At 37.3% G+C, this 27,817-nt stretch overlaps 1 protein-coding gene across 6 annotated transcripts in view; it reads left to right on the forward strand.

Moving 5' to 3' along the window:
* Positions 1 to 27,817, forward strand: part of LOC110092915 — a 55,056-nt gene that overhangs the window by 25,324 nt on the left and 1,915 nt on the right. The window contains exons 4-9 of one of the 6 annotated variants that reach the window (XM_020817613.2): positions 4,134 to 4,216; positions 4,342 to 4,540; positions 19,104 to 19,219; positions 20,424 to 20,490; positions 26,224 to 26,274; positions 27,244 to 27,299. In XM_020817613.2, coding sequence (XP_020673272.1) covers positions 4,134 to 4,216; positions 4,342 to 4,540; positions 19,104 to 19,219; positions 20,424 to 20,490; positions 26,224 to 26,274; positions 27,244 to 27,299 — 572 coding nt within the window. Of the gene's footprint in view, positions 1 to 4,133; positions 4,217 to 4,341; positions 4,541 to 19,097; positions 19,220 to 20,423; positions 20,491 to 26,223; positions 26,275 to 27,243; positions 27,300 to 27,817 lie in introns of all 6 variants that reach the window. The other 5 variants (XM_020817612.2, XR_002302644.2, XM_020817615.2 and 2 more) reach the window with 5 other exon arrangements.

The raw sequence follows: 27,817 nt of genomic DNA on the forward strand, positions 1-27,817 counted from the left end.
TGATTGAACCCAAATCAACCAATTGAGACTGAAATTAGCCTCAAATTGGGTTCGACCTGAATCGATTTGAGTCGATTTGGGTCCGATTTCGTCCGATTGAGTCAATTTTGCGAAATTGAACTCGAATCGGCGTCGAATCACGTCGAATTGGGTTCGACGACGCTCGACGAGGTTCGATTTAATTCGATTCGATTTTAATTGAAATAAATTAAATTTAATTTGACTAAAACAAACTTAATTTAATCAAATCGGGGTCCAATTTGAGCCGACTTTGCCTCGACGATGGTCAATTAAGTCAATCGAGCACGATCGAGCCTGGTCGGGCTCGATCGGGGTCGAGTCGAAACAAAAATAAGCGTCAACAAAGACGAAAAACCTAATACAAACTAGAAAGCAAAAGCAACCCTTTAAAACTACCATAATGGATATGCGATTTACTAAGTTCCATTTTAGATCCATTGGGGTGATGGGGACACCATGTAAAAGAACAACCTAAAGGTTGGTTAGTATCCCAGCTTTCCCAAAAGATGGAAAATGAATCCTAGTAAAAATCCCATATTTCATCATAATGGTTTTAAAAAGGTATAAGGAACCTATTAGCAAAATAAGCAAAAAATAACAAGATTTAAGAAAAACAAACACTACTACTAAACTAGCTATCCAATCGTCAGCCAAAACCCCATCAATCTTAGGGTCCAACAAGCTCCAATCAAGAATAGAATCCTCTGATGTTGCATCAACACAACCAACAACATCCACCAAGAACAAACCAATCAGCAACGACAAAGCAAAATGACCAACTGTCTCCTCAATAGTCCAAGAGTCAGCCTCTTCATAAGCAAAGTCATGCAGACTAAAAATCTCCCCCATATCCATCATACTGGAAAGAACAATACCAGTATCCTTCCAATGTAAAGCCATAACACTGATAATCACCTCAAGAAGCCAACATCTGGCTTCATCAATGCCAAAGACAACCGAACTGCTAATCTTCTTCACTCTCTTCATATTAACGAGAGGAAAACCAATAAACTTCAAATCCTTCAAATCTTTAACCAATAAGATTTGATCTTCAATGAGCAACTGAAAATCAAGTGACCAAACTATCACTTTGTCATTAAAAACATAAACCAACAACTTCTTCAACCTGATTGATCCACGGGCAGAACATTTTGACGTTCCAGCCAACAACGCAAAAACAGCTGATCCAAATTCATTAGGTCCGTTTATGGAAACAAGAAAATCCATAAAACCAGGTAATCCCGAACTCCATTTAACATTCATACTCAAGAAAATATCCCCAGCAATGCCACTAGGACAATCAAAAACAAAGACAGAACAAGCAATCACTTCCAGGATTGCATCATAATTTTCACAAAAAATTTTCAAGAAAACAGACATCGAATTGGACTTGATCAAAATCCTCATAAAAAAACCTTCGCGATTCAAATTACTTAGAAATTCCAAGATCATATCTTCAAGAACAATAAAGACGCACCGATGAAATTCAACGGCCATACAAAGCCAATGGAGTTCCGCCGATCGCAAAAGATCCGTCAGAATCGCTCTACTTTCTGACATTATATGAACCTCAGGCAGATAGAGATCTGCAAGACTCCAAAGCAACGTCAATACTCCAAGATCATAACGATCCGAGAAAATCGCCAAGAGCGCCGAGAACAATCTCTGTTCTTCTCCGCTCAACTAGTTCATCTCTCCGTCAAGAACGACAGAGACGCACCAAGAACCTCCGTCGGCCATACGAGGCCAACGGAGAACCTCCGATCGCCTAAGTTCCGTCAAAATTGCTCGCTCCGTTCGCTCCGCTCCGCTCGCTTCGCCGCTTCTAAACCTTTCGTATTCTTGCATTGCTTCATTTGAAAAAAAAAAAACTCTTACTTCTTTCCACGTTTATTGGCCAACAAAAGTTAGGTCCAAGAGCTCTACCTTTTCAAACTACTTGACCGGTGAAAAATTGTTGGCTTATTATATATTTTACAGATCTATTTGGATGAGCTAGTTTATTTTACTGTTTACGCAAGCTTAGTACTGAGCCCATGAGAACTTATATATGCTTTCTCCATGGATTTGCTTTTCTTTCTGTTTTAGAAATCTATTCTCTTGGAATGAAATTAATTGCAAGTTTTTTGACAAGAAGTAGGACGAAAGTTTCACATGGTGGAAGCAGTCTTTAAATTTCCAACAAAAGAAACAATTTAACTCTTTTCGGAACAAAGCCTACATAGGGTCCTGGTTGGATACCCATGTTTTACTCAGATGGGCTTCGCCCACCCACACCCACCCATGGTGACTTTTGGAATGTCATACCCTTCTATACCTACCCACTTTCCATGCTTTTTGAACGTAGTCTGCCACGGATTGATGGATTTGAGGCTTGTTTTCCTTTGCTCTTGTTGCGAACTCTCAAGACTCGTATCAAAATTTATCATAGTCGTAGTGTGGCTAAGTGCTGCACACTATGTAGTGAGGATTGCAGTAATATAAGATATACGATGATTAGCAGTATAAATCGATTTATCCTCTGATATTGAGTACCCACTCATACACACCCACAAGAACATGGGCGTACCCTTACCCACCCATACCCATTGGGTATGGGTGGGTACATGGGTGGGTGTGGGTATTGGTACCCAATGCAGGCTCTGTTTCGGAACGGAAATACACAATTAAAATATTTAACAAAGCTGCAGGAGTAGTTTTTTCATTTGCTACCCACAAAAGAAACCTTTTTTTAAGCATTCTTATGAAATTGAAATCATTTCACTTGTATCCATGAAAGCTCCCGAGTAATAGAGCAATGCTGTTCACAAGCCTCAAAATTAACACTTTTCACCCTTCCCTTGTGGCTTGTTGCAGATGAGTCGAGTATAGTATTGTAAGAGAGGTGATGAGTCAATATCGCTACTTAGTTTAGAATGTAAAACAGAGCTGGTGTTGAATGTGTGTTGGGTTGATGGTTTGAATAACTTTTTTGTTTAAATAATTACCTCTTTATTTTTAGTATTCAATTTTGAAAGTAATTCTCAAATTAACGAGACAAGAATAGATGGTCGGACAGTTGATTAAATTTTCTATTACTAATTAACTATTTTCAATAAGTTGAAAGAGCCACTAAAGTCTCAAAATTAAATTTTCTATTACTAATTAACTATTTTCAATAAGTTGAAAGATGCACTAAAGTCTCTAATAATTTTATATTTCTATTAATTAAAATCATAAATTGAAAATTGCCCTTTTTTCTCTTTCCCTCTAATTAGTTATTAAATATACATAAATAGCTCTTGATAAAATTTATTCTCCTCATTTTATCATTTAAATATAGATAAAAAATTCATAATTTAATATTTTAAAACTTGTAGATTTACATAATTAAATGATCTCTTACTTATTTCAATTAACTAATTATTTTGTTATATCAATTTCATAAACTTAATTTCTTAAGTAAATAAAATCTTATATAGTTATTGAAAATGAAATTTGCTCTGTCATATATATGCACCATTAATGAATGGAAACTAATTAATATTATTAAATAACAGTAGCTTTTAATATTAAGTTTAATTATTTCTAATTTAAATAAATGTTTTCTTTAGTTAAAAGTTTAACTTTAATAATATTTCGGTGACCGGACGTAATAATTGCTCCTCTCGATGAAGACAACATTTACATATGCCCTCGCGAATACCTTCATCTTCCTCGGCTTACAATTGACAGAGATGGCTTTGAGTCAAATCGACAGAACGGCCGCGTGAGCTTATCAGCTCCTTCTTCTTCATCTTCCGCTCCGTCTTCCTTTGCGAGAACGTACCCCAATTTACAAACTGTCCTTCGTCTTCACTTGACAGACCCGGTTCAGAATATTACATCCATGTCATTGGACTTTCAGATTTGTTAAAGAGTCAGAAATGGACATTGCCATATTAATTGGTTTTGAATTGAATATTTCCCTTTCATGACATGATCTACATTGACATTTCAGACTACATTATGTTCTAAACTATTATTTAATCTCTCATGCTGTTATGCTAATTTTTTATTATTTTGTATGTAAAACAATTGGTTTAGCGCTTACCTAAATGCTTTTTTCAGTTGCCTATATGAACTGATTTCAGGAAACGGGGTGGCTGCCTCAGCATGTTGTCGCTCAGGATGAATTTAGAAATACTCTAGGTGTTGTTCCCCTTTATCTTAAAAGGTTTACGACCTCCAATACTTTCAGTAAAAAAATACATATTCAAACATTTGTTCGACATATTACAGAATAATTTCCCATTCATTTTTTGCTCATTCAGTGGCTAAAATATTTTCTTTTTAGTGCAGCCATTCATATGGAGAATTTGTTTTTGACCATTCATGGGCTGATGCGTACTACGGATATGGTGTTCAATACTATCCCAAGTTACAAAGTTGCATTCCCTTTACTCCTGTTACTGGACAAAGAATATTGGTTCGTAATTCTTGGTACAAAGATCAGGTTTTTGGAATTTTGGTTCAGGCATTGAAGGACCTGACTGAGAAGGTACATAATCTATATATGGTATTTATATGGGTTTTATTTTTTAAGATGTTGCATCGTTCAGTTTATTATAAGAATTAGCAATGATTTTTACTTTTTAGGTAAATTGCAGAATGGTCCTTCAAGTTTTCCATTAGGATCATACAGCTCCCTATCGCTTTAAAACCACTTGATTGAATCCCTCATATTTATGATAAATCACAACTAGGTTCCATTTGTTGAAGAATCCACACAAATAACCTTTAGCGATTCTAAAATAAATAATCAAGTTCTTTAATTTTTTTAAATGCAGTTATTCAACTGTCCCTTTTCCATCTATCCATACCCTTTGCACTTTTATTATTATTATTTTTATATTTAGAGAAAGCATATGATAAAGTTTCAAGAGAAGTGCTCTGGAGAGTTCTTGAAAGGAAAGGAGTTAATAACGCTTATTCAAATCATTAAAGATATGCATGCAAGAGCTATTACTTGTGTTCAAACACAAGGTGGTTTGACCAAGTATTTTTCTATTTTGGTTGGATTACATCAAGGATCAGCCTTATCCATATCTTTTTGCTTTAGTCATGGATGTTCTCACTAGACATTTGCAAGAAGGTGTACTTGGTGTATGCTTTTTGCTGATGATATTCTTCTTGTTGATAAGACTAGAGAGGAAGTTGAAGGTAAACTTGAATTATAGAGGTCAACGTTAGAGTCTAATGGTTTTCGCTTGAGTAGATCTAAAATTGAATATATGGAGTGTAATTTTAGTAGCAATAGACCTAGTGAGGGGATTGTGACTTTGGATGATCAAGTCATTGATAAGAGTACATGTTTTAGATATCTTGGATCTATTGTTCAAAGTGGTGGTGAAATAGATGGGGATATTATCAGCAAAATGCAAGTTGGATGGTTGAAGTGGAGGAATGCATCGGGCTTGTTGTGCGGTAGAAAAGTTCCCCTCAAACTTTAGGGAAAATTCTTTAAGATGGTGGTGAGACTTGCAATGCTTTATGGTGCCGAATGTTGTCCATTAAAAGAGAAGCATAATACCAAGTTAAATGTTGTAGAGATGAGGATGCTTAGGTGGATGAGTGACTTTACCCTTAGAGATAAGATATGAAATGAACATATACGTGAAAAGGTTGGAGTAGCTCCAGTGGAAGATAAGATTAGAGATAGTCGCCTTAAATGGTTTGGTCACATTAAACGAATGGTCACCTCACATGCAAATACAATAGGGAAGGTGCTCAAAGTAAAGGACAAACCAACAATCTGCCACAAGAATTAGGTTCCAACACAAGGCCCTGCTCCTCCGACAAATACCAATAGAATAAGACACAACATCACTTACAACTCATAATAGTTTAGAGAAGAAAGACACATGTGGAAGGGAAACAATGAAGAGAAGAAGTAGAAATAAGACCGAGAGGAAAAAGCAACGGTTAGGGTGAAGACAGCTCGCAAGTTAAGAAGAAACTCCCTAATTTTTAAAATGACCACTCTTCAAAAACTCGTGCACAAATAAATTCAGCCACTCAGTCTTATTTCTCACATAAATGTGCCTCCAAATCAAGCAATAAGAACCACCCAACTAAACATCAGGGAAATCGAGCAGCTAGCAGGAAAATCGAGCAACCAACAAAGAAACCGAGCAAACAATAGGCAAAACTGAGCAGCCACAGGAGAGGAGCAAGAAAACACAAGTGGAAGGGCAATGGTATGAACTGATTTGAGAGCACCAAACCCGACATGATTATGCGTTGTTTTCCATCATAAGGCCATACAAATAAAATTACGTACATTCCAAAATACAAGAAAATTAAAAAAAATTATAAAATTATAAATCTTGATTGCATCAATTCTCCACTCATTGGCGGAAGAATCTCATCTTTTGATTAGAATATCTCAGTAATATGCTGATAGATATCAGAACGATGAAACTGTAACTCCTCAGCTTCAATCCAAGAACAATTAGTCAGGAGACATCCACTCCATATAACCAAGAACTGTCAGTGCACTCAATGTCTTGTCTGAGTAGTATGGATGTCCAAAACATCATCGATAAGATCGTCACTGGTCTGAACTGGAACAGTAAGGAGCAAAGTTTCTATGTCCACAGAATCAGTCGGTTCTCCCTCATATGTAATAAGATCGGCAACATTAAACACTAAAGAGAATATTACGATAGAAGGTAAGAGATCCAACTTATAAGCATTTGTTCCCAATCTTTGTAGTATTCAGAAAGGACCAAATTTCTTTCGGCTTAATTTGCCAAATGTGCCAACGGGAAAACACTGTCATTGAAAGTAAATCATAACCAAATCACCTTCTTGAGAAAACTCTCCAGTGTTTAATGTTGCTGATCTTATTACATATGAGGGAGAATCGATTGATTCTATGGACATAGAAACTTTGCCCCCTTATTGTTATCATATTAGACTTCTTCCTGACTGTTTGTTATCATATCGGATTTCTTCTCAAGCATTGTTACTGCCAAATCTCTCCCCAAGAGAGGAGATAGTCGGTTCATTTTCATCTTTTGCAAGAAAGCAAAATTTTGATCGCCGTCAATCCCCTCTGAGCTACCAATCCACAAAAGAACCGACACAGAGGGCAATGCTTTGATCGCCATCACCGCCCTTCGAGCTACCAATCCACAAAAGAATTGGCTCAAGAGGGTAATGCTTTGATCGTTGTTAACACCATCTGAGCTACCAATCCACAGGAAGATTAGCACAAGAGGGCAAGGCTTTGATCACCACCAACATTCTCCGAGCTACCAATCCAAGAAAAAATTTGGACCAACACAAGAGAACTAGGCTTTGATCGCCACCAATGTTCTCTTTAATTGCCATCTACGCTCCGGAGCTACCAATCCAAAGGAATTTTTGGACCGGCACAAAGAGCAAGGTTTTGATTGTCGTAGACATTCTCCAAGCTACTAATCCAAGGAAAAATTTGGGCTGACACAAGTGAACCAGACTTTGATCGCCACTAATGTTTGATTTGATTGCCACCTACGCTCCCCGAGCTACCAATCCAGAGGAATGCTTGGATCGGCACAAGAGAGCAAGGTTTTGATTGCCACTGACAATCCCGGAGCCACAATTCCAAAGAGAGGGCTTGGGTCGGCACAAGGGATTGTGCTTTTCCCCTTACCCCCGAGGAGGTATTTTTAGTTGCATGAGGGAAAGATGAAGAGTCTTTCTAGAAAATTCTAAAATAAAATAAAAATTAATTAATTAATATAATATTTGGAATTTTAAAAGGAAAAAATTAAGTGAAATAATAAGAGAGTAATTCCAAAAGTTTTTCTAAAAATTTTATTAACTTTTTAGAATATTTTTTGCAATTTGAGAAGACAAATCACTAATAATAATAATAAATTTAAAATAAATAAATAAATAAAATAAATTTTTTTGAGATGGCGTAACGGCCGCTTCAATCAAAATTGGTGGCTTCAATTAGTAATTTGTGTGTTTTAAATAATGTTAAAACTATTAAATGTAATAAAATGTATGTCAAGGCAGAACGTGGGAATATTAACAGTTATTATAATGTTAATATTACTTTAACAAGTTTTATATATTTATACATATAATTATTGATTATACTCCTAATCAAGAAATAGGGCCAACAGATAAGAAACAAATTCTACGTTATTTCAAAACTAAAACATTTTTATTTGATATAATCCCAATTTTAACAGACTTCTGTGGGAATTATTGTTGTGTTAATATTTACAAATATTTGGTTACATTGAATTATTCATATATGTTTTCACAAAATAGATTATATTAATAATCATGCATTGAAGTCATTTTAACTTCATGGCTTGCATTAAAACTATTGTACAGCTATGTTGCACCGATACTGATACGGTGACACGGATACAACACGATACGGATACGGGACACGACAATTCTTAAAAATACAGGATACGGGTACGGCGCGGACACGACATTATAATTTATAAATCATACATAAAAATTAAGAAAGCAAACAAAGCATAATATTTGAAATTACAAAAAAAAAAAATAACGACAACATCATTTGTAGCCTTGTAGCTTATAATATCAAAATATAAGCAAGCATTAAATGTCTAGTATAACAACAAAAGCATAAACATAAATTATCTAGCACTTGAAGTTTCAACTATTCAATATAGGGAATTATATAATTATCTTCTTCATTGGTTTGCCTTTGAGGGGATTGTGACTTTGGGGATCTAGCACAATTTTAACAGACTTCTGTGGGAATTATTGTTGTGTTAATATTTACAAATATTTGGTTACATTGAATTATTCCTATATGTTTTCACAAAATAGATTATATTAATAATCATGCATTGAAGTCATTTTAACTTCATGGCTTGCTACAACATAGTTGTACAGTTATAACTTCTCATGGAGCTGTGTCATTAATTAATTTTTTAATCATTTTTCATAGAGCAGTTCTTACTTATTCTTTAACATAAATTGTCGTTGGATGATGGGTGTGATGGATTATTGTTATATTACTATTATATCCACAGAAAAAACTCTACATGATAGAGAAGGTATAAATATATATTTTCGGACTTTGCAAGTTTTGACGTTTGAAAATAGGGGGCAACAGATATGTCACAAAAAAATTCATCCAGATTGGGCATGAATGTCGAGGCAAAATTGAGCTGAATGCTTCTAAAATTAAAAATTGGGATCATCCAAGCTCCGATTTCAACAAACTTATTATCAAACTGACATCTCGAAAAGACGAACCCAACGACACCAAAATCAATATAATCCGAGCCCAAATGAGTCCAAAGCATATTTGGAAGGTTCAAAACATAATTTGGATTACCAAACAAATTGTAAATGTGACATGCTTTTCGTCAAATCGAGCGGCTTGGCGAGAAGAATCCAACAAGCCTAAGATCACCAAATTCTGATATCATAAAGATATTCAAATGACCAGTAAACGGTCCATAATCAAAGGGATCAATATCGACCGCCCATTCAAACCACTCCCATCTTGATCTTGATTGTCCTCATATTACAAGTCATGTCACTCTAAGAAAATTATAAATAGGCTCCCATTCTTCTCATGAAGAGGAGCGGGGGAGGAAGAAGAAGGAAGAGAAGAATTTGGGAGCTAACTTTCCACTGAACTTCTGTCGACCACTGTCGAAGTTCTTCCTGACGACAGCTGGACTTCTGTTGACCACTGTCGGAGTTCTTCTCGATTATAGCTTGACTTCCGTCTGTTTATCGATCACTGCCAAAGTTCTTCTTGACCACCGCCCGACTTCCATTTGTTCGTCGACCGCTGATAAACTTCCGCTCATTTGTCGACCACTACCTAAGTTCTTCCCTACCACTGATGGACGTTCGTCCGTTCATCCATTCGTCGACCACTGTCTGACTTCTATCTTTTCGTCGACCATTGTAGAACTTTCATCTGTTTGTCGACCACCACCGGACTTCCACCCATTCTTCGACCACTGTCGGAGTATCCTCCCAACCGCCAAATGTCACCAGACTTCCACTCGGCAATCAACTTTCGTCGGACTTATGCCCAGCCATCGACCTTCGTTGGAGTTTTGTTGAATTTCTGCACAACCACCAACTATCGTCGGACTTTGCCAGACTTCCACCCGGCCATCGATCGTCACCAACTATAGCCTCTCTGACCAACACCACTGATTACGACCTTTTTGGACCTCTATTGCTTGATAACAGATAACAGTCCTTTTAACTTTTATTGCTTGCCGACTACGGTCCTTCCAATCTTTGTCGCCAAACTATGGTCTTTCCGACCTCCATCGCTTGCCGCTACAGTCCTATTCTCCATCGCCTGTCGACTACGGTCCTTCTGATCTCTGTCGCCTGACTACGGTCTTTTTGACCTTCGTTGCCTCCCGAATACGGTCATTCCTACCACGGTAACCCGATTATAGTCTTTCTGATCTCTGTCGCCCACCGACTATGGTCTTTCCGACCACCGTTGCCGACTGAATACGGTCCCTCCGACTAGCTTCACCCGACTACGGTCCTTCCGACCACCATTTCCTGACTACGGTCTTTTTGACTTCTATCGCCCGACTACGGTCCTTCTGACCTACATTGCTCGCCGACTATGGTTCTGCTGACCAAACGAACATATCAACAATGATTCTTCCAACTTCCACCATATAATACACTCTCTATGATGTATATTTGCTACATCGAGCCAGGGCCTTCCTCCTAAGGAAATGCCTCATTTGTAAAGAATTGCAAACACTAGTGGATTCATTCAAACTGGGCTAAGCCTCATGATTTTTTCCCTTTGTCAAGGGTTTCCACGTGAAAATTATGGTCTCTTATAAATGCTATAACCATACTCTCTTTATCTGTTTGTGTTTTGGATATCGTACAAAGCTAGGACGCGAAACTTTATATCTCTCTACTGTCGCAAATGTTCCAGGATGCAATATATATATATATATATATATATATATATATATATATATATATATATATATATAATATATATATATATATATATATATATATATTTCCATTTGTTAGTAAAATGTTCCATTCTTGATATTCTGATTGATAAACGTTTTTTATTTGTTGCGTAGAAGTTTAAAAATAGTGGTTGTCAAGGCTGCATATAATATTATTGTAAGTTGCTTATATTCCATTGGGTTAGTAAATTTCAGATTCATTATGATGCGTTAAATATGTTTTGTGAACATAGTAAGATGGGTTAGAATGTCATTCTTCTTCTATGGTTAAGTGTGATGAAGTAAATGAACATGGAAAAGCTTGAAATTCTTGCTAAAGTGCCATGAGGGCGGAGATTCATTCTGTGAAATGCCATTGAGATTAAAATTAGGGACCTATGCAAAATATCGAGGAAAAATTGTTACTTTGTACGCTAGAGATTATTTTTAGAAATCAAAATATACAACATTTCGATAGATGTTCATGTGTTTGGTCACTTCACCTTAAGCCTAATTTTTAACGGACTTTATGTTGGTGCTATTATGAAGTTAAAAGCTAAGTTGGAGGACCTATGTGCATAAATAAGTGTTAGGGACAAATGTACGGTTTTTAGTATTGTGGACCTAAGTAAAGCATTAACAAACCTTAGGGATCTGGAATGTAATTCATCCTTGTATATTTAGGATTTCTTGTAGAGGTGCATAAAGCAGAAATGCCATCCCGTACGATTGGTGTTATTAGCTTAAACTATTTTGAGCTTTTTAAGGAGATGGACTTGGAATAATAATTCTGGCATTGTCCAAGGTCTTAAAAAAAAATGGAAGCTTACGAATTCATTAAGAACCACTTGTTTAGTATGCTTGATGATTTCAATCTTTTAATACATGGAGCAAAAATCTTATACTTTATATGCAAATAAGGATAGAAAGAACTTGAAGGGTCGTTTTGTCTATTCTCTTGCATTTTTTTTGTTGTGTAGAAAAGTACCCCTTAAATTTAAGAGAATATTCGTATAAGATGGGGTGAGACCTCAATGCTTTATGGCGCAGACTGTTGCATAAAGAGAACATTACAATTCAAGTTAAGTGTTGTTTGACCCTCTCCCTAACAAAAAAAAAAAAAAAAAAAAAAAAAAAAAAAAAAAAACAAAAAAATAGAGAAAAAAAATCAACCTGCCGCAGGCGTGCACGTCGCTCATACGGACGACCTCGCGTCGTTTCTTTGCACGACCTCGCTCTTTATCGCACGACCTCGGTTGTTAATATGCGAGAGAATGAAGCTTCGGGGCATAGACTTCACTCCTTCTGTGACTCTTTTCCTTCCGAGCGGAAGTTACACATCTGATTGGAGGAACAACGAGCTCGCGGACTGTGAAGTTACTTTCTCCCTTTCACGCGCTTCTCTGTACCTTCGGGCTGGACGACTCCGCTTCCCAGTGACGCTTTCCCTTCCTGTTACGATCGGAAGCTCCGAATTTGTGATAGGAGGAAGAAGGGAGCACGCTCGTGTGAAGGTAACTTTCTCCATCGTGTGCTTCTTTCGACCTTGCTCCCCGAGACTTTCCCTCCCGGTCTGGTCGGAAGTTACACACTGCGATCGAAGCCAAACAACGGGAGCTCGCCGGCTGTGCAGGTAACTTTTCTCCCTTGCACCAAGCTTGTTTTGCTGAATCCCGTAAACCCGCCGCACCAAAGGATTTTTTTTAAAAATATATATATATATATATATATAATATATATATTATATATATATATATATATATATATATTAAATTGTAATTATTTAATAAGTTTAATTTAATTATTTATTATTTTAATTAATTATAATTATTATAATTAATTATATTAATTAAATATAATTAATTATCAATAATTATTTAAAAATAATTTATTAATTAATTATAATCAATTAATATTAAAAAAAAAAGAGAAGGGAAGAAAAAGAAAAGAAGACCCCTCCACCACCGGTCCGTCGAGCCACCACCGGTCTTCAAGGTATAAATTTCTAACCTAAACCCCGCCATCAACGCGCTTGACGCGCCGGTGAACCCTCTATATGCGCTCTTAAAAATAATTTATTAATTAATTATAATCAATTAATATAAAAAAAAGAGAAGGGAAGAAAAAGAAAAGAAGACCCCTCCACCACCGGTCCGTCGAGCCACCACCGGTCTTCAAGGTATAAATTTCTAACCTAAACCCCGCCATCAACGCGCTTGACGCGCCGGTGAACCCTCTATATGCGCTCTTGTAGCACGGTGGGAGGGAATCCGGTGCAACAAGTGCGACGAGGCGGGTAAGCCCTATACACCCTCTTTTAGCGTGGTGGGTACTGTCCTCGACCTCGACATCGATGTCAACGACTGCTATGCAAGGTATAATCTCACAAATCCCATTCTCGACGTTTGTGGCGGACCGGAGAACCACATATACGTGCTCTTGTAGCACGGTAGGAGGGAGCCCGGTGCGACGCATATGATGAGGTGGGTAAGCCCTATACACGCTCTTGTAGCGTGATGGGGAGAACCACTGGTGTTCTCGTACGGGTACTGCTGAAGGCCCCATACACGCTCTTGTAGCGTGGTGGCATGAAAAGATGTCGGCCGCATTGTCTTAGGACACCTACCATACACGCTCGAGTAGCATGGTGGGAAGGCCCAGCTCCCCTACATTTCCTCTAAACGGGGGATATGCTGGGGTGCTGCAGAAATTTCCACTGAAGTACATAAGGCTTGAATAATATGAAGACATCATTTGAGCAGCAATACGAAGAACAACAGAGGACTCGTACTTGAACTGAAAGCATATAGCTTGTACTCAAATGAACAAAACAATGGACGTGTGGACTTGTACTTGAACACAACTCAAATGATTAATCAAGACTCAAACCCAAATAAAATAAATTCAAACTTGAAAACAGACTTGAATAATCAAATTAACATAATATGAATTCAAGCAAATACTTGAGATGGATTATAGGGGACATAGAACTTGAGCTTGCATATTGAGCTTGTGGACTTGATAAAACTCCAACTTGAACAAATACAAAGGACTACGACATGAATACAACATGAAAATTAAATCAAGCCTAATCAAATGATGTTAAACCGAACCAAATATTTGAAATTGTACTCTGAACTCAAAACTAGAACAAGATGTGGACAACAAGAACTTATGCATTTAAACTTGAACTGTACAATGCCAAGTGAAATTTGGATTTGCAAGTATTAGATTCAAATCTGGATGAACTCAGCATGATAGTAGAAGACTTGAATGAATGTGGAAGACTCATACTGAGTTTGAATCCAAGCCTGAATGAAACTGAACTCGAACTCGAACATATGTAAAGAACTCAAGCTTGAATCATATACAAGGAGATTTGAACAATAAAGAACCTGAATTTTCAAGCACAATAGGGAAATCAAGGAGCTTGAGATTGAATGGGATGCAAAGAGCTAAACCCATAACAACATACAAGACTCGAGCATGAATTGAACCTTGAACTCGGGCCTGATGGAACACATAGGACTGTGCTTTGGATGAATGAACAAATCAAAGTCTAAATGCACAGTTCTCTAAGCTAACAACAAGTTGCAAGTGGAAGATGAAATCCCGATGCATACGAAAGATGAATGCAACGAACTCCTACGACAATCTCTACATATGCCTGTAAATTGAGATGGCAATATTATCAATTGATATTAGAAGATTCGTCCTTGCAAGCTAGTACATCAGAACCACCTTAGATTGGTGAAAGGTGGATATGATGCAGGAATAATGGCTCTTCTACGAACACTTCCAAGTGGTCATAGTGGATACAACGAGTCCCTACAAATGAATACAAGCCGTTTGTGGATAACAACAGTGGATATATCGTAGGTACAACGAACCACCGTGGGCACAACTACGGAAATCACCTATGACAACGGTGATTGAGATTCCTAAATACGTCGGGTACAAAGACAACTCGATGTACGAAAAGAGACACCTCCTGATAGAATGGAAGGGATGTTTGAACAAATTAGAACTAAACTTCTTGGTGTTCCAAAGTTTCTTCTTGGTCTCCACAACATCGGAAGCAATAAGTCTACTATACTGGTGATCTTGAAAAGAGTTCCTCTCAAGGCAGTCGTCACGAATTTCAAGAAGGACATCCCCGGTGAATGAGAAAAGGGGAATCAACGTTAAGATGGCGAGATGCCTCATAACTTCAAAATTATACCGCCACCGGATCCGCAACACTCATATTAGCGGAGAAAAGGCATATATAAGCTCCCAAACGAAATGTTGTGTATTTAAATGGCAATTACCTGCACAACTAAAATATTCCAAAATACCCCTATACGTGCACTATAAATTGTATACACATAGGTACACGAAAGGGGAAAATACAATGTCGACCCGCATGGGCCTCGGCGAGTGTGTTATTGGTATACACGTGACGCCTAGGGATGCTGCGCAGGTCGATAAGTGAATTCAAGTTTGAACCCGATCCTCCTATACTAATCAATAGGAGTCCACAGGGTTCGAACCATCAAACAAATACATGGTTGTGGGGACCGGTATATTTATTTTAATACATTCATATTAGGCCTTCAAGGCCTATAATTAAGAGAATTAACTAAATAAAGGAATGGAACCTACGAAACCTGATCCTCCTAAGCAAGTAAATAATAGTGGATAGGGTTCAAATCATCGGATAAATATGCCGTCACAATTTTAACCGGAATATTTATTTTATACATTCATATTAGGCCTTCAAGGCTTTTAATAGAGAAAATTCACAAACAAAGGTACAAAGCCTACGAAACCCGATCCCCTATCGGCAAGGTGATAGAGTCAACAAGGTTTAGTCAATGAATGACCCCACACCCCGATGATGGCCGTGTTGAACAAAAAATCTCAACCGGAGGGGTTAACTTCAGGTATCCAAACTCTACTCAAATATCCACGAAAATTCAACTCTGGAAAATCCTAAAATCCAGATATTTAAAAAATGAAATCCATCCATTGAACACTTAAAGTACAAAAACTATCCACCCTCTGCAACAGTTTGCCGTGGTGGACAAATTCAAATTTATTTTAGCTCACATAGAGCCAAATACCTAGTCAATAATATCACTAGGATCCATTCTCAAACAATCTCCTATCAGTAAGGACGTGGTACGTGTCCTCTAACCGGCGGTTTTGCAGCCAAATGCCACCGCAGGATAAACGGTTATGACCCGGGGCCCTCTAAACCGAGTGATTTTGCCGCCGAATGGCAGCATGAAATACCGGTTATGGCCAGAGCTAATACGTTATTTAGTGACATCAAATACTTCAGATATGAATCAATAGGATATGATCGATAGGGCAAAAAGACCTCTGTTAGCTATGGTGGATTCAAATTTGTCCCCTTAGACAAACATTCACCCCAGATTTACAAGGTACCTTTGGACGAAGCAACTCATGGCTGCCGACAAGGATCCTTCTGTCAGGTTGGGTCGACTACCTCCTCTGATTAAGTAGACCAGGGACCACGATGGCCTGAGACGACAGAACCATTGGATCTTAATAGGGTCCATCATCCATTCCCCCACTATTAGCTTTAAGTACAAGATGGTGAAAATTTTTATTTTTAAATATCAAACCTACAAACTCTTCAATTCTCAATCAATTCTCAAATCTAAACCATTGCTGCTACTATATGCCAGATACATGTATCCCTATGTATTTGATTGACGACTAGCCTTAATCGAAAGTTCTCTCTCGTTATCGGGAGGGGTAATTAACTATAGGGGCTTGCGCCTATAGGAAACCAGAACTCAGATCATAAAGTCCTCTCAAAATGAGGGTGAAATCTCTGGGTAGTATCTTATCTACAAACCCATATGCCTTCCCAAAATTTACCCCGAAACTTAATTCCGTTAAAACTCCTCGCAAAAAAAAAAAAAAAACAAATAATAGTGCAAGCGGAGGTCGGCGTCGAATTTTTGGAGCCCACAAGTGTTGCAGAGATGAGGATGCTCAGGTGGATGAGTGGCTTTACTCTTAGAGATAGGATGCGAAACGAGCATATATCTGAAAAGGTTGGAGTAGCTCCCGTGGCAGATAAGATTAGAGAGATTCTCCTTAGATGGTTTAGTCATATAAAACATCAGCCTTTTGTTGATCCGGTTAGGAGAGTAGATGTATTAGAAAGGAGAGTAGATGTAGTAAATGTATTAGAGTTAAATATGGGCCTAAAAAGACTTTGATTAGAAACTATTAGAAATGTCATTTCTTTATTAGATTTAAATAAGAATTTGACTCTTAATAGAACATAATGAAAAAAAAAGGATTCACATAGCTAACCCTACATAATGGGATAAATGCTTGTTGTTGTTGTTGTTGCTGCTGCTGCTGCTTATTAGAAAATATTAGAAATCATTTCTTTATTAGTTTAAATGAGAATTTGACTCTTAACAGAATATAATGAAAAAAAAAGGATTCACGTAGCCAACCCCGCGTAGTGGGATAAAGGCTTGATGTTGTTATTGTTGTTGTATAGTATCCTTCTGTCTTCTGGGCATCTTATTGAATGAGTAATTTATTTCTTTTATTTTAATTTTGAGCACTTCAATTATTAATTCCTTTTGCAATAAAAGGGCAGTTTTGGAGCAATGATTATGCTCTCTAAGGTGGCGTAGGGTTTGGGTTCAAATCATGCAAACCACCTTTCTGTATTGTAGGGATTAGATTTTGTACACCTACTTTCCCTAGATTCCGTTTACTAAGAGCCTCATGCATTTTTTTGCTCGTTTATTGCCTTCTAGGATTTTAGAAGTGTTCTGGTACAGTGCTGGGAGTGAAAATTCAGAAAGCCTATTCATTCTATTTTGAATTTTATTCGAATTTTGAAGGTAGTGTCCATTCAAACTATGCTAACAATGTGCACCTTTCAGTCGGGGTATTGTGTTATATCCTGCAAATCAACTAATCTCAATACGTTGAATATATCCCAAAAATACAGGCAATTTATAAAGCACTTATAAAAAAATTGAGATATATTATAGAGCATTTTGGTTTTTTTTTTGGGGAACGTTGGTGGATCTACAGTGGTTGCACCGCCCACACTGGCTTGACCCAAAACAACTTATTAAAAAAATTATTATACTTTTATATAAATCCCTAACCTATTAGCTGGAATACTAGCATTGCAGTGCTCAGGGCTTAGGCTTATAGCAGCTAGAAGTATTAACTGAGAATGAGGGAGAGGGAGAGAGATGAGTTGGGGGGAGGCATTATTATCTGTAGCCTGCAGGAAAGATTAGGATAAAATTTGGTTAAAATTTTTATTTATTTTGATTTTAATTTAATTTTTATTTTTTTAAATTATAATCACTAGTATTAATATCATAGTACTTAAATATAGAAAACAATAATATATTATTATATTTTCTTATTAGTGAAAATAGGATCATAATTTTTTTAATATAATAGTCTTAACTATATATTATTTTCTCATGAAACGACGTTGTCTTTATCTAAAAATAATAATAATATTTTTTGAAAATAAGATTATGAATATTAATAAAGACAAGGTTATTAACATTAATATCAGAAATATAATTTATTTTTATAATTTTTTATTGTATGAATGAAAATAAGAAAAAAAAATGCTATAGTAATAGATTTTGAAATATTCATCTTCAAATTCCAAAAATATTACTGATCCTGATGTAATTAAGGCACTTAAATGCCCAACCAACCCTGTATGCCCCTGCTAAAAAATGTTGAGTCTATTTTTAAAACTTCCAATTTATTCCCCTGCTAAAAATATTTCGGGCTCCACCCTTGCCTGGGAAGCTTTATCTTGGATCAGCAAAATTCTGACAAGGCCTCTATTTGTTTTTCTCAAGTTTTTAATAATTTTTGCTTCTATATACAGTGATATTTTCTGTTGCAAACGTTGCCTTTCATTAATTTATTATAAAATCTTGCATTTTAGATTCGATTTATGCAACTTCTTACGTAAGAAAAATGAGTTATGCATGTAACATTAGTTATTTACTAGGGATGGAATGCCTTAATTGTGGAAAGATTATTCTGGTGAAATGAGCGATTGTTATTATTTTTTGACAGTTTCAGGTGTCATCATTACATGTAACCTTTCCATCGGAAAGTGAATGGAAGCAAATGAAAAATTTTGGATTTCTACAGAGAATAGGAATGCAATATCACTGGAAAAACCGTAACTACAAAAAGTAAGTTGCCCCAGTTTCCATCTGGTTACTCCATTGTGAAACCATTATCAATTGATTGCTATTTCTGATGAGTGCATGCTTCTTGACTAACAACTTGTTTTCAGAAAAGAATGCATTGTTATTATTTCACCTTTCTAATTCCACTCACTGTACAACTTTAATGTACTAGCTAGTTGATTGCAGCCTGAGTAAGATTTATTAATGACCTATTTTAGTTTACATTTTGATTTCTTTTTCCATCTTGCACTATATGTCGAGAATAAATAATTTTCTTTTCCGTAGAGCAGGAAATTTTCTTAATACTAAATCTTTGAAAGAAACCTAAACTAGATCTTTGCTTTTGCCCATCATTTGAATATTAAGAGGACAACACCACTAGCTATCGGTGCCATAGCATATTTTATATTTTTCCTGAAAAACTATTTTGTGGTAGTTGTTTTTGAGTGTGTATCTATCATACCAATAGCTTCGTGAATAAGAAATATATAAGCTGCCAGCCTATACTTGTATGTAACATTGCTGTATATTTAAAATGCCTTACATCAACCTCTGGCTCTTCTTGTAACAAGGAGGCTAATAAAGTTCCCTTTTTCTCAAATAGTCTAATGCTTTGTCGATGCATTTGCAACTTTTTTCTTTTATAGGTTTTTTTTGGTTCAGGAGATAGGTTTTCTCCCTTTTACTTGTCCATTAGATTGCATTGCCTCCATTTACTGGTCCAGTAAATAGCATTTATCTTCAGCTTCCTTATTTAGACCTTATAGTTTTTAGTTTTTGTGGTTTTTTGATGTGCTATTCTCATTTTAACTTGACGATATTTTCTTACATTTCCGTCTCATTTGCATTGAAATTCATTTTTTTTCCCTTGTGTCATTTGTTTATTTCTTGTGATACTAAGTTAGAATTAAATTTAACTGTCATCTTTAGTATTGTTGGCAGTGGAATAAAAAAATCAGGCACTTTCTCTTTCATGAGCTCTATGCTCTTTCCGCAGGAAATATCCCTTCTGCGCTTAATGGACTTCATTGTGGTCTAAATATAGTATTATCACTTATCTCATGTTACGTCCTTCAGTTAGCGTTCATCTTTCCTAGCATTGTTTTCTGCATAGTAAAAATATGTTACTGTACTCACCCATTTAGGCATTTTATGACCAGTATAATGAACTTTGTTGGATGTTTAACACGCTTGCCTTCTTTGATAGTTTTGATGAATTTTTGATGGATATGAAGCAAAGTAAACGAAAAACTATCCGTCAAGAGAGGAAAAAGGTTGGTGCAGTTCTTTTAGTCTAAGTTGAATGAAAATTTCTATGATGACTTATAGGCATTCAGCCCTGTTGCTAATGTGCCTGACTTAGTTTCTTTTTTGAAATCCCTATCAATGTTAAACGTTGTTTATATATGTAAGCTTGTTATTGTAATGTATGATTATTATTTGACATCTATTTTCTTTTTAAATGGCAAGGGAGAAAGGTAGAAAACATATTCAAAATGGGACTCCATGTTGTATGCTTTTTCATATGATGTTTTGATAGTAGAAGACTTATTCTTATGTGATTGAAAATTAGAGTACAACAACAACAAGCATTTATCCTGCTGTGGGGTCAGCTACGTAAATCTCTTTTCTTTATTGTGTCATATTAAGAGTCAAATTCTTATCATAATCTAATAAAGAAAGGTCATTTCTTATATTTTCTATTCAAGTCTTTTTAGTTCTATCTTTACTGTGGGCTCCGAAAATTCGGCCCCGGCCTCCGCCCGCTATTGTTGTTTGCTTTTTCTTCGGCGAGGGAGTTTTAACGAACTAAGTTTCGGGGTAAATTTTGGAAGGCAGATGTGTTTGTAGATAAGACACTACCCAGAGATTTCGCCCTCATTTTATAAGGACTTTATAATCTGAGTTCTGGTTTGCTATAGGTGCAAGCCCCTATAGTTAATTACCCCTCTCGATAATGAGAGAGAACTTACGATTAAGGCTAGTCGTCAATCAGATACGTAGTATCTGGCATATAGTAGCAGCATAAGCATAGATATTTGAAGAGTTTGGAGATTTAGAAAATTGATATTTAAAATAGAAATTGCACCATCGTGCACTTAAAGCGGATGGTGGGGGAATGGATGATAGACTCGATCAAGATCCCATGGTTCCGTCGTCCCGGGCCATCGTGGTGCCTGGTCTACTTAGTCAGAGGAGGTAATTGACCCAACCTGACTGAAGGATCCTTGTCGGCAGCCATGGGTTGCTTCGTCCAAGGGGACCTTGTAGACCTGTAATGGATATTTGTCTAAGGGGACAAATTTGAATATACCTTAGCTAACAGAGGGCTTTGTGCCCTATCGATCATATCCTATTGATTTATATCTTAAGGATTTGATGCCACTAAGGAGCGTATTAGCTCTGGCCATAACCGGTATTTCGTGGTGCCATTTGATGGCAAAATCACTCGGTTCAGAGGGCCGCGGGTCATAACTGTTTATCCTATGGTGTCATTTGGCGGCAAAACTGCCGATCAGAGGACACGTACCACGTCTTTACTGACAGGAGATTATTTGAGAATGGATCATAGTGATATTTTCGACCAGGCATTAGCTCTATGTGAGCTGAAGTAAATTTTGATTTGTCCACCCCAGCAAACTGTTGTGGAGGGTGGATGAATTTTTCTTTAATTGATTGGATGGTTGATTTCAGATTTAAATATCTTAAACTTGGATGATTTTTGAGATTTTTGTGGAATTTTGGAGTTTGGGCGGCATTTGAAGTATTTGGAATGGACCCCTTCGGTTGAGATTTTCGTTCAACACAGCCATCATCGGGGTGTGGGGTTATTCATTGACTAAATCTTGTCGACCCTATCAACTTGCCGATAGGGGATTGGGTTTCGTAGGATTCATGCATTTGTTTGTGAATTTTCTTTGTTAAAGGTGTTGAAGGCCTAATATGAATGTACAAAATAAATATTTCGGTCAATTTCGTTACCGTATATTTATTCGATAGTTTGAACCCTGTCTACTCCTATTTACATGCTTAGGAGGATTGAGTTTTGTAGGCTTCGTGCTTTTGTTAGTGAATTCTTTTGATTATAGGCCTTGATGGCCTAATATAAATGTATTAAAACAAATACACCGGTCGCCACAACCGTGTATTTTTTTGAATGTTCGAATCTTGTCGACTCCTATTGATCCGCATAAAAGGATCGGGTTCGAACTTGAATTCACTTATCGACCCGCACAGTCCCTAGACGTTACGTGTGTACCAATAACACGCTCGCCGGGGCCCATGCGGGTATTTTAGAATTTCATTGATTTGACATACCCCTTTGTGTACCTATGTGTATACAAGCTACGGTGCACGTGCAGGGGTATTTTGAAATATTTGTAGTTGTGCAGGCAACTGCCATTTGAATACACAACATTTCATTTGAGAATTTATACACGCCTGCTGTCCGCTAATATGGGTGTTACGGATCCGGTGGAGGTATTATCTGGATGTTATGAGGCATCTGATCATCTTGATGTTGACTCTCCTTTTCTCATTCACCGGGGAGGTTCTTCTTGAAATTCATTGACACTGCCTTGAAAAGAACTCTTTTCAGGATCATCAGTGTAGTAGACTTACTGTTTTTGATATTTGTAGATGCAAGCGCTGTCTTCTTCTTAAGTGTAAGATGATGAAGAAATTTTAGAACACCAGTAAGTTTAGTTTGAATTTGCTCAAACACCTCTTCCATTCCGCTAGGAGGTGTCCTTTTTCGTACATCGAGTTTCCCTTGTACCCGACGTACTTGAAGATATCAATCACTGTTGTCGTAGGTGATATCCGTACTTGTGTCCACAGTGGTTCGTTGTACTTATGATACACCCACTGTTGTTACCCACAAGTATTCATTTGCAGGGTACCGCTGTATCCACTACGACCTCCTAGAAGTGTTTGTAGAAGAGCCGTTGTCCCTACATCATATTGGCCTTTCAAAAATCTCAGGTGGTTTGATGATTGCACTTGCTTGTAGGGGCGGGTCCTCCATTATCGGTCTCCAGTATCTCCTTTTTCAATCAACAGGCATTTGTTGTTTGTGTTGGAGATTTCAATAGTGCATGTAGGAGGGACACCCATGCATTTCATTCTTACAGGTACGATGCACCCGATCTCGTAGAGACTGTTGTAAGAGTCCAGTATATTCTTTATTCGCATGCATTGAGGTCTTGTAGCGTACTTGCTTGTATCTTGATTTTGGGAGGATATTGCAATATCTTTCCTACAAGGGCTCGTGGGCGTTCGCATTTGTTGCATCTTAGTCACATTCATTTGCAAGGATTAGTGTAAATGCCACACATTATCCCTCGTGCATGCTAAGCTTGATATCTTCATTCATTCGCACCCCAATTGAGATGATCGTTACAAGTTAATTCATGCCAAAGCTTGTAACCAACTCATGTACGGGTCCCTTATTCATTTGAGCTTGAATATGAAAGGCTCAAGTCACACTTGCTTAAAATTCAGCTCAGAGTTCAAGTTCTAACTTGTTTCATTTAGATTCAGGTATTTCATTAATCATTTGAGCTAACTCCTGTGTCATTTTCAAGTTTGGGTTCTATCAAGTCCACAAGCTTGAGTTCACATTATTCAAGCTATTAATGCTCAACTCAAGTCCCGAGTACAAGCTCAAGTCAAAACTCCTTGTGCCAAGCTCATTTAAATTCAAGTCAAGGTTTAAGTGTTATGTCCACAATTTTATGAAATCTTTGCAAGTTCATTTTCATATTTAAATTGATTTGAATTTGGCTTCAGTTTAATTTTATTTTATTTAGGTTCAAGTCTTGCTTAGTCATTTGAGTTATGTCCAAATACAAGTCCTTGAGTCATCTGTTGTTCTTTGAGTCCAAGTTCTTGTTCTTTTTGAGTTCAAAACAGGTCCGAGTGCAGTCGTATGTTCACCCGAAATTTCGGCAGCCTTCCGGCGCCTCCCCCATTTAGGGGAAAACTACATAAAACTGGTCCTCCCGCCACGTTAGAGAAAAGAGTGTACGATAGGTACCCTCTTACGAGGACACCGCAGCCGTGTAAAGTCTTTGTCCCCACCACGCCAGAGAAAGGCATGTATGAGTCTTCGGTACCTGTTGCAAGATAAGCAGTTGTTTCCCCGCGAGCGGGTACTTATGAATATCCCGGTCTCGCCGTAGGCGCCGCACCGGGTTCCCATCCCACCACGCTAGAGAAAAGCATGTATAGGCGGTTTGCCGGCTCGACATGAATACCGAGAACAAGATTTTGGAACCGAGGGGTCGCTCACCTACCTCGCCGTAGGTGTCGTGCTGGTTTCCCTTCCCACCACGCTAGAGAAAAGCGTGTATGGACGGTTTGCTGGCCCGACATGCATGCCGAGGCAAGAGAGGGAATAGTTTATTTATTATAATTAATTATTAATTATAATAATCATTAGTTCGAGCTCCCGTGATTGCTTCCGATCGAAATGTCTTAACTTCTGATCCTTAGGAAGGGAAAGTCGTCAAGTAGCAAAGTTGGCCGGCACCGAAGGAGACGCGAAAGGGAGAAGGTTTCCTTCAGAATCGGCGGGCTTCCCTTGTGGCTTCCGATCAAAATGTTGAAATCCCAATCCTACAGGAAGGGAAATCGTTGAAGGGAGCAAAGTCGACCGGCCACGAAAGAGCTGAGGAAGCGATCGAAAGGGAGGGAGATCACTTCACAGCCAGCGAGTACCCACTGTTGCTTATGATCCAGATGTCATAACTTCCGTCCGAACAAGAAGGGCACGTCATCGAACAAGCGAAGGTAGGAAGCGACGAGAGGGAGAGCGGGAGTCTTCCGAGAGCGGGAGCGAGATAGTGGGATCGTGCCAAGAGACCGAAGGCCTCGTCCCTTCGCCCTTTTAACGACGAGCGAGGCAGGGTGAGGGATTGTGAGACGTGGGCGACGACGTGCGTCATGTGAGTCGTGCCGAGATCGTGGCTCCTGCAAAGCAGGTGAGATTTGATTTGATTTTTTGATTTTTTTTTTAATGTTACAGGTCAACATCTACCTTTCTTAACATAAGCCAAATCTAATACATCTACTTTTATTACGGGGTCATTGGAAGGTCGCCATTTTATGTGATCAAACCATCTAAAGAGACTCTAATCTTATGTTCCATTGGAGCTACTCCAACCTTTTCATGTATATGCTCATTTTGTATCATGTATGTAAGAGTAAAGCCACTCATCCACCTGAGCATCCTCATCTCTGCAACACTTAACATTATGCTTCTCTTTTTCTGACCAACATTCTGCACCATAAAGCATTGCAGCTCTCACTATCATCTTATAGAATTTTCCCTTAAGTTTGAGAGATACTTTTCTATCACACAATAAACCCAATGCATTTCTCCACTTCAACCATCCAACTTAAATTCTACTAATAATATTATCCCATCTATTTCACCATCATTCTAAACAATAGACCCAAGATATCTAAAGCGTGTACTCTTATTAATGACTTGATTACCCAAAATTGTTCAAGCTTATTTAATTAGTTAAACAACGAGTAGCTTGTTAAACATTCAGTTTGTTTGCAACCCTAGCTACCACCATGTTGCCTCCTCTATTGCGATCATGGAGACATCATGCCATTTGCATCTTCAGGTTCCGCTGGCACCATTTTTCTCTCAAACATTTGGCCTCATGATTTTATTCTCTTCACCACATTCTCGACTACTCTTCCTCCATTTGCAGCTGCATGCAGGGTGGCCAATGTTGTCTTATGCTAGCTGCTAGGCTGTTGCAGCCATGCAAGGTGGTTGAACCATCTGTCAATGAAAGTACTTGAAGCATTAATATTAGAAATTTGGAACATATTTTTGTGATTGAACCATCTCGAAGTTGCCTAGAAGGTCTTTTTTTCATTTGCCACTAATGTACTCCCTTATATTTGTATTTTTAACCAGAGGATTAGTCATAGCTGGTTAGCTTTGCAAGCACATTTCTTTCGCTTACCATGAAATTGTTTAACAGATACTTGCCCAGAATTTAAAAATGAAGCGCCTTCGTGGGGATGAAATTAAGGTAACTGATGGCATTCTCTTTAATATGATAACAGCTTATGATACTCATCATTCTGTTGCTTAATTCTTTTGCAAACAAAATGGACGTGATTCTTTCATATCTTGTTTGTGTCAGTTTAAATGTCGATACAAGTGAAGATTTTGAATAATGTATTGCTTTTCTCATAAAACGGTAGTAGGCTTATTAAAGGAAAGTTAATGGTGTAGATTTTTCTGTCTTTTCCTCTTTCTCAATTCTCTTTCCATTGACATCAAGTTTTGTTATTGTCTGGTTTTATGTCTAATTGCCTTGTGTTAGGTCTTTCTTGATAGCTCAACTCAGAAACCAAACTATGATGTTTTGGGATATGATAGATAACATCGCATTTCCTTTAAAGATTTGCCTAAGTCTGACTCTCAATACGTCTAACCTTCAATCTTTAACATGTTACAATAGGTTTACTATGTTGTTAAGTCATATATATGTTGCTTCCTGTTGTCCTTGTTATAAAGATATTTGCATAGGTCCCTTTATAGATTTGCTACAAATAATGTTGAAGCTTTTCCTAACTACCCTTTTTGGGGATTTAAACTGTCTTTACTCCACAGAGTACTATTAATTCCTTGAGGACACTTCTTACTTTTATGGATTTGATTCTTGTTGCTTCTGGCTTCCTCATCCGAAAATCTAAATATTTGGGTTTTTTCAACTCCGCCTTTTTTTTTTTTCAACTGAACTATTTTGATTTGTCGCGCCTTTGCTGCTCAGTTGTAATCCAGTTCTCTCATGTCATGGTGGGTAATATGATCTGATCAATTTTCTTCCTATGCACTCTCCATCTGGTTCTCTATCATTTTTATTATTAGTATGAAGTTTTCCTTATCGTTTGGAGTTCTTGAATTGTTATTTTCTTAATTTTCTTGATCATGCACTTATAGTTTATACTATTTCACTTTGGCATCTTAAAGGTTAAGTTTTGTTTTTTGATAGGGTTCATCCTTCCACTCTCATTACTTTTTGTTCCCAGTCTCTCACCCACCAAAAAGGTAATCAACTTCCAACACATTCATAGACTAGTTAATGAGAAGAAAGAACCTGCTATATATATTTTTTCTGCCAATTTGCCCATGAATAGGAACCATGTTTTTGTATGTTTCATACTTTTGTACTTTTTGACTCTCAGATCCATTATGATGCAGTTAAAAGTGCCATTGCATTTAACATCTATTTGATTAATCACACATAATATATTTAAGAAAATCTGAATATTTCTCCTTTAATATCAAATCTTAAAGAAGCCCAAAGTAGTTTCACAACTATTAGGACATGTCCAATTTAGTCCTAGAGTTTCTCACTATCCCAATTTAGTCCTACAATAATTGAAAATTGATCCAATTTGATCTCTCCATTTAAAAATCTATCAAATTTATTGAATATTCTGGAAATCTCCTGGTTTTCATAATGTAAGAGAGGCATTTTAGTATAAATGATTTTTTTTAATAGTGCTGCAACTCATTATGTTTTGAAGTCATCCATTCTGAGTGTGAGATTGAGTGGCGAAGGA

The sequence above is a fragment of the Dendrobium catenatum genome, unplaced genomic scaffold (assembly GCF_001605985.2).
Source record: "Dendrobium catenatum unplaced genomic scaffold, ASM160598v2 fragScaff_scaffold_821, whole genome shotgun sequence".
NCBI classification, from domain to species: Eukaryota; Viridiplantae; Streptophyta; class Magnoliopsida; order Asparagales; family Orchidaceae; genus Dendrobium; species Dendrobium catenatum.